The sequence below is a fragment of the Sorex araneus genome, chromosome 1 (genome assembly GCF_027595985.1).
Source record: "Sorex araneus isolate mSorAra2 chromosome 1, mSorAra2.pri, whole genome shotgun sequence".
Taxonomy (NCBI): domain Eukaryota; kingdom Metazoa; phylum Chordata; class Mammalia; order Eulipotyphla; family Soricidae; genus Sorex; species Sorex araneus.
Window position 1 is genome coordinate 329,142,793 of NC_073302.1, and position 18,348 is coordinate 329,161,140.

The 18,348-nt window shown below is 41.4% G+C and overlaps 1 protein-coding gene across 1 annotated transcript in view; it reads left to right on the forward strand.

Moving 5' to 3' along the window:
- Positions 1 to 18,348, forward strand: part of LOC129405560 (low-density lipoprotein receptor-related protein 2-like) — a 67,900-nt gene that overhangs the window by 47,689 nt on the left and 1,863 nt on the right. The window contains exons 19-31 of the mRNA XM_055141476.1: positions 1,387 to 1,516; positions 1,939 to 2,123; positions 2,818 to 3,004; positions 3,567 to 3,753; positions 4,121 to 4,304; positions 5,944 to 6,145; positions 6,220 to 6,384; positions 6,557 to 6,757; positions 8,674 to 9,223; positions 9,910 to 10,035; positions 11,974 to 12,084; positions 14,954 to 15,190; positions 16,676 to 17,153. Of these exons, the coding sequence (XP_054997451.1) occupies positions 1,387 to 1,516; positions 1,939 to 2,123; positions 2,818 to 3,004; positions 3,567 to 3,753; positions 4,121 to 4,304; positions 5,944 to 6,145; positions 6,220 to 6,384; positions 6,557 to 6,757; positions 8,674 to 9,223; positions 9,910 to 10,035; positions 11,974 to 12,084; positions 14,954 to 15,190; positions 16,676 to 17,153 (2,943 nt within the window). The remainder of the gene's footprint in view (positions 1 to 1,386; positions 1,517 to 1,938; positions 2,124 to 2,817; positions 3,005 to 3,566; positions 3,754 to 4,120; positions 4,305 to 5,943; positions 6,146 to 6,219; positions 6,385 to 6,556; positions 6,758 to 8,673; positions 9,224 to 9,909; positions 10,036 to 11,973; positions 12,085 to 14,953; positions 15,191 to 16,675; positions 17,154 to 18,348) is intronic.

Below are 18,348 nucleotides of genomic sequence, written 5' to 3' on the forward strand. Positions count from 1 at the left end.
CTGAGGCAATGCACCCCCCTGGTCCTCATCAGGCAGTGAGCATAAAGTAGTCTTGTATTGTCAGCGGGTCTGCAAGTACCTCTAAAGCACTTTTTCCCAACGTGGGTGATACTGGCCCCAAGGGCTGCTAGCATGATGGGGGGAGGGGGCGGGGGATGACTCTAGCCTCTGATCTAACTTGGGAACACTTTCTATTTACTTGGAAAAGGTTGATTTGCCAGGAATGCTGAATGATTCTTTTTGTCTGAAAAGGGGGCAGTAGACCAAGTTATTCTGGGAATATCTGATTTTAATGTTTAGAGGCAGAACAGGGACACCTATGTGATTCCTCCTTCTTTGTGTACATCCTGCATCAGACATGGGCATCCAAGTCCGATTAAGGGCAAGTATCCCATGCCTTTACCAAGTGTAAGGGGGAGAGAAATGCTTTAGAAATAGTGGGAAGGGTTCTGGAGAAGTTTCTAGAGAAAACTCTTCTTATTATGGTTTGTAAATGAAATCAAGATTTTCATACTGGTCACTTTCATAAGATAAAGTATTTCCTTCCAAAGCCAGAGTGATAGCACAGATGGTAAGGTGCTTGTCTTGCATGCATTCGATCTGGGTTCAATCCCCAGCACCCCATATGATCCTCAGAGCCCCACCAGAAGTGATCCCTGAGCACAGATCCAAGTGTAAGTTCTGAGCATCAATAGGTGTGGTCCAGAAAACAAAACAAAGCCAAAAAATTCCATTTGGGACTGAGAGTGGCAGATACCTCCAGGAAGTGCTCAGCTGGTCCTGGTGCCCCAGTGGTGATCTGCAGCCAGCCAGGCCAGTGGTTAATGCCAGGGCATGAGGAGGCCATGCTGCATTGGCCCTAAAGTGTGTGGGATCTCCAGGCCAACCCAGGGATGCTGGGGGAGTCCAGGGCTATTTGGTGGCTCGTGTGGTGCTTGTGACTGAACCTGGTGAGTGCTGTATTGCCCCCGTTTTATTTTTTGTCACACCCAGCAATGCTCAGGGGTTAATCCTGGCTTTGCGCTCAGGAATTACTCCTGGTGGTGGTTAGGGGACCATATGGGATGCCTAGGATGGAACTCTGGTCAGCCGCGTGCAAGGCAAACACCCTACCCACTGTACTATTGCTCCAGCTTGGCTGATGCATTGTCTTTTAGGCTTTCTTCCTGCTTTGAGCCACTTTTGCAGACATAGACTACCTGACCTGCACTCCAGCCACAGAAAGGCTTCCCTACCCTGCATTCCTTTTGAGCTTTCTGTTCCTCTCCCGCTGCCTCGCTGAAGCACCACCAGCATGGCTTCAGCACCCTCTCCCCCCCCCTCGAAGACCCCTTTTCTGACGCTGCCGGCCAGTGTCACTGACTCTCTTCCTTTCTGTCTCCTCAGGACTGCGGCATGGGGGAGCTGCCATGCGGCTTGGGGCAGTGGGCTTGTGCCAGCCAGGCACAGTGCGTGCCCAGCTCCTGGCTCTGTGATGGGCACAGCGACTGCCGGGACAACAGCGATGAGGCTGGATGTAAGTGGGATCAGGGGCCGGGAGAGAAGGCAAATATCTCACGGAGGCACCTGTGTCTGCTTCCTCGGGGGTCAGAACCCTGCTCAGCAATCAAAGGCGCCAGGGACCTGAAGCTACTCTTTTTCTTCTTCTTTTTGGGTCACACCTGGTGATGCACAAAGCTTACTCCTGGCTCTGCACTCAGGAATTACTCCTGGCAGTGCTCGGAGGTCCATATGGGATGCTGGGAATTGAACCCGAGGCAGCTGTGTGCAAGGCAAATGCCCTACCCACTTTGCTATGGCTCCAGCCCCCCCCCCCCCACAAGCCATTCTTTCAGCAGCTTGGAGGTGCTTTGATTGGGCCCTCTGCAGACTTGCTGGGGAAGCCTGTTGGGGCCAGCATGGGGGTAAGACTATGAAGGTGAAGCCCTCCTCCCGCAGGTGCCCCCACCAAGTGCCCGAGTTCCCAGTTCCAGTGTGGCTCCTCCGCCTGCCTCCACTTCAGCCTGGTGTGTGACGGGACCCAGGACTGTGCTGATAGCTCTGACGAAGGAGAGCAGTGCTCGCAGGCATCGTGCCTCGAGGAAGAGTGCGATCACTCCTGCTACCCATCTCCACGTGGACCTGTGAGTTGCTGGGGTCACCTAGAGCTGGGGATAGTAAAAGGCGCCCCTTCCTTCTTTAGCTGTCTGAAGCTTCCTTATCTGCAAGTGTCTAGGCTGGAGCTGACCCAGGCTGGCACCCGCATCTCCCTAGGCAGAGCCTTTCCTGGTCAACCCCAACTAGTTCCATCCCTGTCTGTGTCTTGTGCAGCCCTCCTGCCCAGCCTTTAGAGACCACACTGTGTTCCTTCTCATCCCACCTCTGAGCTCCAGGTGCCCAGCAGCCAACCTGCCCCACTGTAGCCTCCCCTCCACTAGCGCTCAGGAAGTCCCTTCCACAGAACTAGGTGGAACAGGGTCTGCTCTGAAGCCGCGAATGGCCTTTTCACTAATGCTCGACTCCAGTTGGTGGAACACAGTGTACTTGATTCTGACAGGCAAGCAGAAGAAAGCTGGCCGTGGTCACACCACAACAGGTCTGCATGTCTCTCCTCTCACTGAGCAACTGTGGTTCCAGGTGATTACTGCCAACTTGGCTAACTTGGGAGCCAAGGGGCAAAGGTTCACAAAGATTCAGAAGGAGAGTGACTGCACTCAAACTGAGGTTGGGTCAAAGAACTGTTGGAGTTGTTGGAGTGGAATGTGAGGGCATTAGAGCAAGGCGAGGTCCTTTGGTAACCAGTGTGGTACTATCTGTAGGAGGTCTTCATATTTCCAGGTGTGCACCTGTGAGCCAGGCTTTGAGCTGGAGAGCGGTGGAAAAATCTGCAAGGATGTGGATGAGTGTCAGAAGTTGGGGGGCTGGCTGTGTAGTCAGACCTGTATTAACACCCAGGGCTCCTACAGCTGAACCTGTCACCCTGGTTACCTGCTGGAACCTGATGGCCACACCTGTAAAGCCACAGGTAAACTCTGACTATCTCCTCAACCCTGGAAAGTCTCACAATTTCCTGGAATACCCACACAAATCTCTCTATCAGGTCATAGGTGCTTCAGTCTGTTTTCTGTCTTCAGAAAAAAGTTAGAACTTTCCTCGTTCCCACAGTCTTCTTATACCTGAATGTCAGGCTGAATTTGATCTGAAAGGGTATACTCTTAAGGTATTATAAGAATAATCAGAACTTAACCTCTGTATCCACAGATCAGCCTTGCGCAAAGTTAGAAAGTAGTTTCTGAGATTCCAAGAGACATTTGTTTTGTCCTATATACTTCCAAATGCATCTTCAGGTTTAGAGGATGTCTTTATACTAAGTATCTTCAAACTGGGAATTGGCTTAACTATAACATCATGGGAAGAACAGTTAGGTTCTACCTTGCTGGCACCATGGCCTAAACAGCAAGCGAAGGCAATGGATTCTTTGTGCTCTGATGCCTTAGGCAGGGCTGGAGTTCAGAGTTGAAACTCTGGAAGACCCTGGCACTTGTTGTTCAACAGGGACTGAACCAATCCTGCTTGTGGCAATTCAGTTTAACCTATTCCTCTATGGGCTGAGGAGCTTGAAAGAAGATATTCTGGCAACTACAGACAAGAACCTGATTATTTTCTCTGTGGACTATGACTTGGTGAATCACACAGTCTTCTGGGCAGATCTTGATACAGAAAGCATTCAGTGGATCAGTATGGACACAAAGGAAAAGGGGGCTATCATCAAAGGTATGCCCCAAAATGAAATATGGACATTCATCTTGATCTTACTAAATAAGTACACACAGCATGAAAAATAAGATGCTTGATCATTCATTAACAACCTGAAGGTTGGTTTGATGACCAAATCAAAGGGATCTCAGTTTATGAGTTGGTGAGAAAAGATGTATTGTCATCTCAATACAGTTGCCCAGGGGCTGCATGTGTCATGGTTTATCCCTCTACAAATAAAACAGGGTGCACTTTCAAGATGCTATCATTGGTGGAGATACATATCCTGGAGAATAAGTTCATGTGGCATGCAAGTCTGTGAGTGAAAACTAGTAAAAGTTATCATTTAGGTAAGTACAAGTGTCTACTGATCTCTTGTCTTCAGGGATAAAGGCGGACTCTCTAGCAGTTGACTGGATTGGGAGGAATCTCTACTGGATTGATGGGTCGGCTGGCCAGATTTCAGTGCTTCCACTGACTGCTGCTTGGAGAGGAAACTCTGAGTACACAATTGTCCTGGATGATGACCTGAATCAACCACGATCTTTGGTTTTAGATCCCTTAAGTGGGTAAGTGCAAGGGTCAGAATATCTGGACAACTTATTTTAGTTTGTTTTTCTTCTTTAGTTGTCTTCCCTCAACATAGAGTGAGTGACTAGAATTTTACCTGACTTTAAATCTCTGGGAATTCGGATCAATCATGCCCGTAATCTTAAAAATGTACAGGAAAAGTTCTTAATTTTAGTCAAGTGAGATGGATATGTGCTTAACACTGGCCAACAGAAAAATATACCTATGATAGACAATTTCAATGTCTTTTAAATAGCAGGAAGGGAATCTAGAGGATGGCTCAGAGATTAAAAGTAGCTGCTATGCTAGTGCAATGCCATGAGTTCAATCCTATACGTTAATGTACCTTACATGCACCAAGTCTAGTCCTGACAGCTTTGCTATCTTGGACTCTAGGTGCTGTGGCAGGGAGTGAGATCTCTGGCTCACAGCTAAATGAGTGTAGCTCCTGGAAAGCACCACAACTACAAAATGTGTGAGCACTATGGGCTAATAGTGGCTGAGCAAGCACTTGTTCAGGTACTACAGTGGCCCCAGTGAGCTCTACATCCGGAATGTGCATAAAAACCTTAGCTAACTTAGTGTGACCCTTAGTGAGCACAGGGCAAGAGTCTGGAGCCCCCAAGTCTCCATGCCCCATCCATAAATACATAAGCAAGTGTATGAACACCAAAACCAAACATGCGTCATGCTCCAGTGATCTCAGCAATGTCCACAAAGGGAAGGAAGAAGGGAAATGAAAATCTATACTGAATAAAATAATGACAGGAAGAAGTTAGAACTAGAAACAGTGGTTAGTGGACAATAATGTGCTTGGTGATGATGGAGAGAGAGTTTTGTGTTGGGGGTGAACCTGGATCACCCTACCTGGAGTCTTTTTCTTCTCAAAGAAGCTGGAACTTAGAGATTTTTCTTGCTGACCAGAGTCAAGCTCTGTGGTGTATCTGCTGTAAGAACATGACAGAGAAAAAGTGAGGGTTCCAAGAGACCCAACGTTAGGTGCTCTCCTTCTGATTCTCACCTTTTAAATACAGTCAACTAGGAATCTATTAGCTCATTCTCAGGAAATTGGCAGTTATTTTTGATGTGCCAAATGCTTGTGGCTGAGAATGAGGCCCAAGGCAGCCAGCAGCCCATGGAACCAGCCTACAATGTAGCCCTGAAAACATTGACAGTTTCTTAGATGTTTTCGAAGCCAGAGACCAGTGTGCTCCTGGGCTTGTTATACAATCATCATGATATGTCACCCTCAACTAATGACTTAATAAAATCACTTTAAAATTTCAGAGGAGGGGTCAGAGTACATAGTACAGCAGGTACGGTGCTTGTCTTGTTTGTGGCTGACCCCAATTTGATTCCTAGCAGTTCATATGGTCCCCTGAGTCATGCCAGGAGTGACTCCTGAGCACAGAGCTAGAAGTAAGCCCTGAGCACTAATGGGTATGGCCCAAAATACAAACACAAAACATTTCTGAGAAAACTTTTTACTATGTCACAATCATGCTTAAGGAATAGACAAGTTTATATCTGTGAGTGAAAAACAATTGGAAATCGAACCAGTGTTTTCAGAACAACCTGAAATGATATTACTGTTTGTGATGTAATACTTTGCTTTGAAACTACCTTCTACTCTCATAGGTTCATGTACTGGGCGGAAATTGGAGAGGAACCACAGATAGTGCAAGCTGGAATGGATGGTGGTGGCAGGAAAACACTCATCCATCAAGGCCTTGGTCGACCAACGAGCATAGCTCTGGACCAGTTGAGTTGGAAGATATTCTGGTCTGATGACAAGCTTCACTGTATTGGTTCTGCTAATCTAGATGGTTCTGGTATCAGTGTAAGTGTCCTCTTGGGATTTTCCTTGTATCAAATGTCCCATGACTTGTGTAAAACTTACTTTCACCATTTTAGATATTGCAGCTAACACAGATCCAGAGTCCCTTTTCGGTTGCTGTGTTTGAAGATGAAGTTTTCTGGTCAGAAATTAAAACAAGAACAGTACAGCGTGTGAAGAAGGCAACAGGCAAGAACAGAGCTGTCCTCATCAAAAGTTTTCACCAACCTTATGGACTCAAGGTGTATTGTGTGCTTTTCAAAATTAGCCTGTTAGTTCTCCCTGAAAAAGCTCCATGTGTGAACTACCCAAGAATAAACCATAGAAATATTCATTTGTATGGACTAAGAAGCAAAACATATTCATTTGAACTTTTTAAAGATTTAAGAATGATATCTACTATTTTCCTTGCAGATAATGCATGAAGTGCTACAGCCCAGGTCTTCTAACCCTTGTCTGAACACTGGCTGTTCTCACTTGTGCCTTCTGAGCCCACTGTCCAAGGGAAGCTGTCGTTGCCCAGTTGGGCTCTTGCTTGCTGATGACGGCTCCAACTGTGCCCCACTCGAGGAGGCTGCATTTCTGTTCCTGGTGTTACCCACAGTTATCATGCAGGTAGGTAGTGTTCTTCAGGTTCACTCACAGGCAACTTGGGTTACGTTCTTTTATATTCTGAGCATTTCAAGCCATGTATGTGTAACTATATATATAGTAGGAGCTCTCTCTCTCTCTCTCAGAATATTCTTCAAATACAGTAAGCCCTCACTTAACATCATCAACTTTTAACAAATGCAATTTTAAATGAGACCATGAATAATGAAACCTATTAAGTTTAATATTGGTAAGGAGGGATTGCTTTATTCTAATCAGCATCATGTACACTATGTTATTTGGGTACCTGTGTACAACTTAGTATTTATTATGTGTTGGAAAGTTATCATGACCAAATGAAGTGATGGTAAATGAAATCCACTACTACATAAATTCTCTCAAGAAATTCTTAGTACATCTGAGCACAGTGAAATTTGGGTTAAATTTTGAGTTAAAATTTTGTTTGATTGTTCAAGCAAGTAGATGATAATGTAGATTACAAATACCAAAAGCCCAGTGTGGTTTTAACCTGAGGGCCTAAGTACATTTTGTGAGAGTAACTCTTCCTAAAATCATAGAAAGATAGAAGATAGTAACAAGCAAGTCATCCAAGCTTCTACTATCTGGATAACTGGTGAAGTTTGGCATTTAAAGATGGCAAAACAAGTTTTGGGGTAGAAGATTCTGTTCAGTTTTAGATCTTGATTACAGAGTCATTGAAAGGAGAGGGTAGTTTATTATTATTATTATTATTATTATTTTGTTGAATAACCATGTGTAAAGTTACAAAGCTTTCAGGCTTAAGTCTCAATTATACAATGCTCGAACACCCATCCCTTCACCAGTGTACATATTCCACCACCAAGAATCACAGTAAACCTCCCCTCCACCCTCCCACCCCACCTGTGTAGCTGATAAATTTCACTTCACTTTTTCTTTACTTTGATTACATTCTATATTTCAACAAAAAACTCACTATTATTGTTTGGAGTTTCTCCCCGCCAAGGTCGGACCTGCTGGAAAAGAAGCATTTGATAATTTTTTTCCTAATTTATTTTTTATTAAATCACCATGTGGAAAGTTACAAAGCTTTCAGGCTTAGGTCTCAGTTACACAATGCTCGAACACCCATCCCTTCACCAGTGCATATATTCCACCACCAAGAACCACGGTGAACCTCCTTTCCACCCCTCAGCCCCCCACCCCACCTGTGTAGCTGATAAATTTCACTTTACTTTCTCTTTACTTTTATTACATACAAGCAAAAAAACTCACTATTATTGTTTGGAGTTTCCCACTCCCGCACCCAGAGTCGGACCTGCTGGAAAGGAAGCATTTGACAATTTGTTTTCCATTGCTGAGAATGAAGAGATATGAGGTCGTGTGGCCACAGTAGCAGCTGTGAGGTTCTAGATTTCTCTATTTTAGTATTTTAGTGATTAAGTCCAGAGGGCTTTCTGCCAGAGGTTGCATCATTGCTAGCTCATACCTCTCTGCTACTTTATATTCCACATATGAGTGCAATCTTTCTGTGTCTGTCTCTTTCTTTCTGACTCATTTCACTCAACATGATACTTTTCATGTTGATCCACTTATATGCAAATTTCATGACTTCATGCTTTCTAACAGCTGCATAGTATTCCATTGTGTAGATGTACCAAAGTCTTTTTAGCCAGTCATCTGTTCTTGGGCATTCGGTTTTTTCCAGATTCTGGCTATTGTAAACTGTGCTGCCATAAAGGGAGAGGGTAGTTTTAACAGAGGTATGAACCTGCAAAACACCAGGGAGGGAAAGAAATAACTATTATATTCTTTAAAAAGATATAATATACAAAAAGTAAACTTAGTTTCTTAATACTACTGTAAAGCTAAGAGGAGAAATTAGACTAGACTGAACTGGTACCATCCACCTAATTTTCCCCACCCACTGCCCTCCACAGATCTATCTGAAAAACCTAGAAGCTATAGCAGCAGAGGAAACATTACCTGAGCACCAAGCACTTCCTTTTACCAGTGTGAACCAGCTTGCAACAGTGGACTACCTCATAAAGGAAAAGGCTCTCTACCTTTCAGAAATGAATAATGGTGATATCAAATTTCTGAGGCTTGAAGAATTTGGAAAACTCTCTTGGAGGAAAATTCTTTCTGTGCAGGGAACCATGATTGACTTTGCTTTGGATTGGTTGAGTGGAAACATATATTGGATTGACAGTAGGAACCCTCATATCAATGTAGCTTCCTCAAAAGGCCAGTATCCCATTGTCTTGATCAGTCAAAATCTTTACCACCCAGCATCTGTTGTACTCCACCCATCAAGTGCAATCATGTGTTTTGTGGACCTGGGTTCCCAAGATGATGCTAGACGTGACTCCAGTATTGAATGTGCCTCTATGGATGGCAGCAGGAGGAAAGTGCTGTGGCAGAAATCCCAGGCCCCAGTAGGCCTGGCCTTCTCAGATTCAGGGACCCGCATATACTGGGCTGATACTGGTAAGCAGTTATTACATAAACCCCAAATGTGAGTCTGAGGGATCTTGGCCAGCAGAAAACACTGACATTGACTCCTACTCTTCAGATATGATTTTAAATAGCTTTCAAGCCCAAATTTACAATTTTTTATACCATCTTCCAGGAAAATTGAATATTTCTACCTCTTGAGTAATATTTAATATTCCATAGTCATTCAAGTGCCCCTTTGTGAAGATTTAAAATGGAAAACTTAGATAAAAACTTTCACTCATATGTAATTTTCATCATTAAAGTAGAATGCATGAACAGAGATCCAGAGAAAGCATGGTTGACCATGTCTTGTTGGAGGGGGAGATAAGTCAAGACATACAAAATGGGTCCAGAGAGATGGCACAGAAGGTAAGGCGCTTGTCTTATACATGGCCAGTCAGGCTCCATCCTTGGTACACTTATGTTCCCCAAGCCTGGCAGGAATGATCTATGAGTGCAGAAGTAATCCCTGAGACCTCCAGGTGTGCTCTTATATATGTGTATATATATGTACATATATGCATATATATGTATATGTGTGTAACTCAGATGAAAGAAATAAAGACATGACTACATGGACTTTAGAACATAAAGAACTTTAAGAAATAAAGACATTTACTATAGGACATAGTACAGCTATTTGGCCTATCTTAAATTAACCAAATCTTCCTTTTTAGCAAAAGGACTCATAGAGAGTATTTGTCAAGATGGTTCTAGATACAGAATAGACCGCAGAGGAATTCAGAACTTGAACCTATTTACATATGGCCGAGGCAAGATGTTGTGGACCACGACTGGTGATGGTAGGTCCTCATTCTTCATCTGACTGTCTCTGTGTTCTGCATTTATTCCTGGCCATCTGAAGTGAACCTGTGATCTTTGGCAGGCCATTATTTTACTATTAAGCAATGTTCCCCACCTAATTACCTGGGCGGAAGCATTAACCTATTTGACTATAATTTACACAAGTGCATCTAATTCTGTTCTCCCTGACATTATTTGGCTTTCCCATGGAGCTCTTTGCATTAGAGGAAACCATGGTATTCTTCAGAGGGAAATGGGCTAGGGAGTAGAATTAGGTGGCACACTGCTCTGTTAGTAGCTGTCCTGGCTATAAAATGAGGGCAGTACTTGTCTCAATCAATTAAATCATGTGAAATTATAAGATGATTTTGTTCCTGAAGGGTATTTTAATATATTCAAACAGATTACTTCAAGAGAGTATTTATGGATAGAGTATAGAATTTGTAAAACTTTAGAAAGCTATTATTTGAAATAAATTTGTATTTTATATTTCTGAATACTGGTCCATTGGCCAATTTAGCCTACCATAACAGAATTGCAAAAACAAATAGGGAGATCTTTTCCCGGAGATATTAAATAATTATAGCTGTGATGAGAACTTGGCCATCTATTTTAAGATACTTCAATGGTGATGGTGAGATAATTCAAGTGGTAGAGCACATGCCTCACACGTGCAAGACCCTGAGTTCCATCACTGTCACCTCAGAGCCCCATTTGGTGTGAAAACCATTAGGTATAACCTGATAGCAGTGCCCAAGGGGTTTGGCCATTACTTAAATACACAAACATATCTTTATCTATCTATATACCTACACACACACACACACACACAGTGACTCAGACATGCTCCTCTGAAGTTATGTAAAAACCATTTAAGAACATTATTATCTGTCAATTATATGGGCTACACTTAACCATTACACATCACGATTGTCTATCTTTATCTGTCTGTACATATATATATATGTGTGTGTGTGTTTAACATAACTTTTTTTCTTTTTTAGTTTTTTTTATTTTATAAGTTAGTTCACAATATTTGATTACTTTTAATATTCAAACACCAATCCCACCACCATTATACCTTCCCGACACCAAATTTGGGGTGTTTCCATCCCAAGCCCCAAGCCCTGTCCTAAAACAAACTGAAAGAATACATTTTGTATTGTCTATTATGAAGAACAGCTGAACATACTTACAAAAAAGTGTTTGTATAGGAAAGAGTGTGAAGATTGTTCTATTTTGGCAGAAGTCATTAAGGATATCACTAACATGTTGTCAAAGTTTGGGTGATGTGAACTTTGGTGTATATATATTTGAAAATATGTACATATGCATATATATATTTACCTCTATTATTTGTTGCCTACTGTCTGAATCTCATCAAATATGGTGTGGTAATTATGGAGAATGGGTAGTGAGTATCTTTTTTAAAAAAATTTTTTATTAGTGAATCACCGTGAGGTATAGTTACAAACTTATGAACTTTTGTGTTTGCATTTCAGTCATACAGTGATCATTTACCCATCCCTCCACCATTGCCCATTCTCCTCTACTAATGTTCCCAGTATCTCTCCCACCACCCCCACTCCAACCCCCACCACCCCACCCTGCCTCTGCTGCAGGGCATTCCCTTTTGTTCTCTCTCCTTTGGGGTGTTGTAGTTTGCAATAGAGGTATTGAGTGGCCTTCATTAACATAACTTTTTAACATTTGATTTTATCATGAAGATAAAAAAAAAGTTCCTATTTACTTTGAATTTCTTTCCAGAAACAAGATTTAGAATACAGAGTGACATTTCTGTATAATTCTTGGTACTCCATCTGGACTTTTATGCTTACAAAGTGATAGTTTTTGTCCTGAACAATGTTCTTTGTCCAGGAACTTATTCAAATAAGATTTCATTTTCATTAATGATTGTTCATCAACTTTTGTTTCAGCCCAAGTCACAAAAGTTTGGTATGGCAAGGAGGAACTTTTGGAAGACCAGTGGTTCCAAGTAGACCAAAAGATCATGGATTTAAAAGTTTATAGTAAACTTAATCAACAGGGTAAGTAGCATTAAAATTATGAAAAATGAACACTAGTGAATTTTCCCTGGTAGGGATGTTCCAACCTGAAATATCTCTTTGAAATATATTTGTATTTTATATCAAAATATTTCTCTGTAAAATTCCTATGTATCTAGATAACTCACGTATATAACTTACAGTTATATAGAGATTATTTTTAGTTTAAAATAGTGCTACTTCTTATCTAGGTATCATGATAGTAGTAAGTGTATTGTAACATTGATAGACTTGAATTATATATTTTTTCCTTTTGGGGTCACATGCAGAGATGCACTGGGGTCACTCCTGGCTCTGCACACAGGAATTACCTTTGGCACTGCTCAGGGGACCATATGGGATGCTGGGAATCGAACCCGGGTCAGCCGCGTGCAAGGCAAATACCCTACCCACTGTGCTATTGCTCGAGCCCAGACTTAAACCATATTTTAAGTTTCATTAATTTAGACTAAATCCCAACTGTGGTGTAATCAACATCCCTTTAAATCTAAAGTGACCTTAGACTCCATTCTGGTCATTGTCACTTGTATTTAGTGTGATGTTAATGGATCCTAGACAGGTCAATTTGAGGATGCTCCAATGCTTTTCTCTATTTTTTTTATAGACACAAATGAAATACCTAACTGAATGTTTGGGAGGGTATGGTTATCATCAAAGTAGTAACTAATGACATCAGTTTCTTGTTGAGGTTAATAGCAACCATATGAGCACAAATAGTTAACCATTACCAAGTGCAATAAGTATATTTATAGTAGGGAAATGCTGCTCTATGGTACTGAACCCATGGCTTCACACATTCAAGGTATGCATTCTATTATTAAAGCATACCCCCAGCCCCCGTTCTTTTGTTTTTGAAAGCTAAACTCTATAAACTTGTTAGCTGTGCCTCAGTTCCTGACGTCTTATCTTCTCTGGAGAGAAAGTTTTTAGAATTCTTCAGTGTAATAGATGTCTGCCTAAGTGATGTCAGTTTGCACTAGGTTCTGAGAACCAGGAGGACCCCTATCATACAGCTGTAGTTTCTTTTCTATACAACATATATATCGAAAGCACAATTACTAGAATATCTCAAAAGGTAAAACCTTTTAATTATTCAGATCTTTTTAAAAAAAGCTTTGTAGATTCATAAGTTACAAATGTCTGAGTTAATCAGTGGTATATTAGAGGAATAATAGCAACCACAGTATCCACGTTTCCATCAAAAGAGAGCTTTATAGGATTCTTCTGGTTCTCATGGGGCTGGGGGAGTACATGGTATAAAGGGAAATGAGAACTTCCAATGCAGTCTTGGATGAGCTAGAGCTCACCTAAATTTTTTTTTTTATATTCATTCTGACTTTTATTTTATTTTTTTAAATTTTTTTTAAACTTTTTATTAAATCACCATGTGGAAAGTTACAAAGTTCTCAGGTTTATATGTCAGTTATATAATATTCTAACACCCATCCCTTCACCAGTGCCCATATTCCACCACCAGAAACCCCAGTATACCCCCCGCCCCCACCCTCTACCCCCTATTGTATAACTAATGAATTTCACTTCATTTTTTCTTTACCTTGATTACATTCCATAATTCAACACAAAACTCACTATAGTTGTTGGAGTTTCCAACCAAGAGAGACAGACCTACTACATTTGATAATTAGTTTTTCATTGCTGGAAATGAAGAGATATGTAGCCCCACTGCTACAAGTACATAACTCTCTCTCTCTCTCTCTTTTTTTTTCCTTTTTCCTTTTCCCTTTTTTTTTCTTTTCCCCCCTCATCCCCCTTCCTGCGCCTCATATGGTGTACGCCACGCCGCGTTGGCCAGCATGGGGCTTTTGCTTAGTTCACAGTCCAGAGAGGTGGCTGATACATTAAAAACCTTCAATATTTCAACAAAAACTTACTGTTATTATTTGGAGTTTCCCCCCCAAGTCAGACCTGTTCAAATGGAACCGTTTCACATTGCTAACAATTATAAATGTTAAGTCTTGGATTTGGATTTCTGTATAAAGTCCAGGGAAAATTCTGCCAGAAATTACATAGCCCAGCTCACAGTCCCAGTGCATTGCTGTAAGAAGTCTCTGAATTCAAAGTCTTTAGGCGCAGGGGTCGGAGCGATAGCACAGCGGGTAGGGCGTTTGCCTTGCACGCGGCCGACGCGGGTTCAATCCCCGGCATCCCATATGGTCCCCCAAGCGTCGCCAGGAGTAATTCCTGAGTGCAAAGCCAGGAGTAACCCCTGAGCATCGCTGGGTGTGACCCAAAAAGCAAAAAAAAAAAAAAAAAGCAAAGTCTTTAGGCGCAGAGGGTCCGATTCGCGCTCAGCGGCTCCGGATTTATCTGGGCCGAGGGTGTGCCGGTTACGCCCCCTTCCCATGAGTTCCTGGGAGCCCCAAAAGTAAAAACCGAATACCTGTGGGTTTGGAGTCACAGATGATGGCGCCTGCCACGTGGGTGCCGCCAGGCTGCTGCTTTCCGTGCAGGAAGACAGGGTGGGGAGGAAAAAAAATCCACCCCCGGCAGCACAGAGTTGTAGCCCAGTTCGGTGTCCCAGTGCATCGCTATCGGATGCTGCGCTGGATGCCCGAATGTGTTACATCTCTGGAATCAAAGTCTTTAGGCGCAGATCACCTAAATTTTTAACAGGTCATTTTTCTGAACTGCTGGGACTTTAAATCCTTATCCACGAAGAAACAACAACAACTTGGTAGCTAGTTGAATTAAAGGAACTAATTTGAGCTGCTATCTACTTGAGGGAAACATCTGGGTTCTGTAATTCTGATAGTCAATTTGCAGAAAATTAGCAGAACATCCTTCTGAGATCTAATATAATTTGATATTTTATTTGGGTTGGGGGTCACAGGTAGTAATAGCTGCTCAAAAGACAATGGAGGATGTAGCCATATCTGTTTACCACACCCTGAAGGACAGACTTGTAAGTGTCCCAGTGGGCACTACTTGGCTGATACAAGAAAATGTATGGAAATTATTCGATGCTCCGAACCATCACAATCCTGTAAAGATGGTCAGAAATGCATTTATGTGGAGCAAATCTGCGATGGTCAAGCTGACTGTCTGGATGAATCTGATGAAATGGACTGTAAGTAACTCAGGACCTACTATTGTCACTACGAATGATTTTTTTTAATAATATCTAACTGCAGTATTCTTCAAGTTCTTACCCTCTACATTTGTTGCCTTGTTATCACTGTGGACTCTTAAATAGTAATATGAAATTTTTTTAATAATGTAGGAGTACTGCTATTTATTTAGCCATTGATTAAGCTGATTGAATTGGGCATGAACTCCACATTACTTTTTTTATTCTATTCTGAATGTTAACTTTATTTTATTATTACTTTTCCCTCTTTGTTTTTTTTGATTCACCTTGAGATATAGCTACAAAGCTTTCATTTATCATTTAAATGCTACTCAGATAGTTGCTATAGAAATACTGACACAAATAGCACCTTCTTACAAAGATATTATGTGGTCAGCTAAATGACCATAATACCTAATTTTGCGGTCACTACCACACTCTACTTTCATAGCGTTAGCTCTGATTTTATGAACTATAGAATTGAAAAGCTATAGATTTAAAGAGTGACCTTGGTGTTGAAATTGGTCATAAACAGTAAGGAGATCTGAAAATGGAGTCTTACAGTAAAAAGTCCTTACTGACTTTTCATTTAAAGTATCATCTTCCTAAAACCTGACTAGTGGAAAACCAATTATTCTAATCACTTTCATTTAAACAGGAAAGGCAATGAGCTTGAGGTGCCAGAGAGAAAATATAATGGGTAAAGCACTTCCCTTGTATATTCAATCCCCAGCACCCTATATGGTCCCCGAGCCCACCAGGAGTGCTCCCTGAACTGAGTTTGATTCCCAGGTTGATTCTGTGGCCTATAAATGAAGGTGGCTTTGATCAAAGCCTGTTTTGTGACCCAAGAAAAGGGATTAATAAGTGAAAAATGTGTCTCCTTCAACACCTGGTTTTGAAAGGAACCCAGAAATCTGAGATAACTTCATTTTTTCTCCCATTATTGAGGTGACTCAGCCAGATCATTGGCTTTGTTCCTTACTTAACCCTAACTTTAATGTATACTGTTGGGTAAGTTGGGAAAATGGTATGGATATTTAATGTTCAGTTGGCTTCCCTCTATAGACCCAAAAAACTCAGAAATGGATATATTTCTATGATACCAGCTTAAGGTAGAAGCAATACATTTTATTGTTAATATGATGTCTTTCATTCAATGGTTTGGTCTTTAATATCTATGTTAGAAATCATCATACTTATTAGATAGGAGCCAGAGAGATAGTACAGGTGTTAAGGGACTTGTTTTGCACATAGTTCACTACACTGGTCTTAATGGCAAACATCCTTAATGCCTTAAGAAACATAGTTGTTTTTATAAGTCATATTTTTTTTTGTTAAGAGAAAAGTAATGGTAGTGACTGTGATTCTATAAATTCACATTTCTCTGGTTAAATCCACCTGAATTCTTATTTACTGAAATACTTATTTCCACTAGTGGAAGAATATGTTCATGCATCCATACTCATGTTTCTTGTTTTATAGGCACCTACTCGGATCAATCCCATTTAATGCTGATACCTAAAAAGGCATCCACTGACAAAAGATTGACTTCCAAAGCCACCCAACCTCTCCAAGCTGCCAAGCCCACCAACGCTAGACATTCAGGTTCAGAAATGGTGAATTATCCTGTGAGAAAAACACTAACCCCTCTTGTTCCTGCTAGAGAAAGCAAGAACCCAGAAACCAAAACAAAGGATGATTCTACTCAACTCAAGGACTTACAAAGGACAAGTCATTTGCCCTGCAGCAGTGATTTCTGTCACAGGCAGGGCCTCTGTACAGTGGAGGGAGACCTGAAGAAATGCAGCTGCCTGCCGGAATATGGAGGAGAGTTCTGTGAGAAGTCAGCTCCCGGACACAGCGTTGGCTACAGAGTCCTCAGCTTCACCGCTGCCCTGTCACTTGTTCTGGTCGCTTTGGGAGCATTTGTTTATCTCAGAAGAGGATGTGGATGGAAAGGGTGAGCAATTCTTAATAATCTCATGACAGAGTTTTACTCTAAAGAAGACTAATAAAATAACATTAATGAGGCATAAATCCAGTCTAAATATGTCTTTTGAGGAAGGATAAAGCTGACTGCACAGCTTATCTGTTAGACAACTTGAAAAACAATCATTGGGACCATCTCTGATACCTCGGGAAAACAAATAGTTTCGGGTGTGGGTATTTGTGCAGATAGAAACTTGCTTACCAGAATTCAGTGGGCATGATCTCAAAGATGAAGAAGAAAAATTCCCTCTAATGAGGCAGAGCTAGTACTAATGATAATTAAGGAGAAATTTGTTTGAAGAGTTACCATGACAGATACCACGGTCTGAATGCCTTATACCTGCATTTCATGTATAGTCTCAATGATCTCTTATGCCCCTTGTGGGCCTTTAGGATATCCCAAGGGGAACAAAGATGAAAATCACTTTAATGGAGGAGTTATAAGACTAAGGGCCCAAAACAAGTTCAGGGGGACCATTGGAAAGGAACAAGTTCTGAAGGGGGCTCTGATTGGATAAATGTTGAGAAACATTAAAGTATTTAATGTTGCTTTGAGAAACAAATTAAACACTTTAATGTTTCTCAAAGCACAGAAATGTATTTCTCACAGTTCTAAGAGCTATCTTTTTTTATGTTCTATGGCTAGAAGTTTTAGATCAAGTGTCAGTAGTTCTTTCTGAGTTCTCTTTCCTTGGTGTATGGATCTTTTGGTTCTTTTATATGATATTCCCTCTGTGAACCTGTGTCCACATTGCTGCCTCTAATGGGGACACCAGTCATTTAGATTTGGGCCCTCAATAATGATCTCTCTCTCTTTCTCTTGCTCTCTCTCTCACTCTATTTCTCTCTGTATATAATCTATTACTCTTTACAGACTCCATTTCCAAATACACTAATATTTTGAGGTACTAGTTTTGTATTTTAACATACACATATATTAGTGACAATTAAGTCTCTAACAGGTGTAAAAATAAAGAAACTTTATAAAGATTTAAAACAAAGACTCTGCAGAAAGAGAGAGACAGACATAGAAAGATTGCACTCATCTATGGTATATAGAATAACAGAGTGGGAGACTAACACCCAAGAACTGTAGAAATAAGTACCAGGAGGTTGACTCCATGGCTTCGAGGCTGGCCTCACGTTCCGGGGAAAGGTCAACTCAG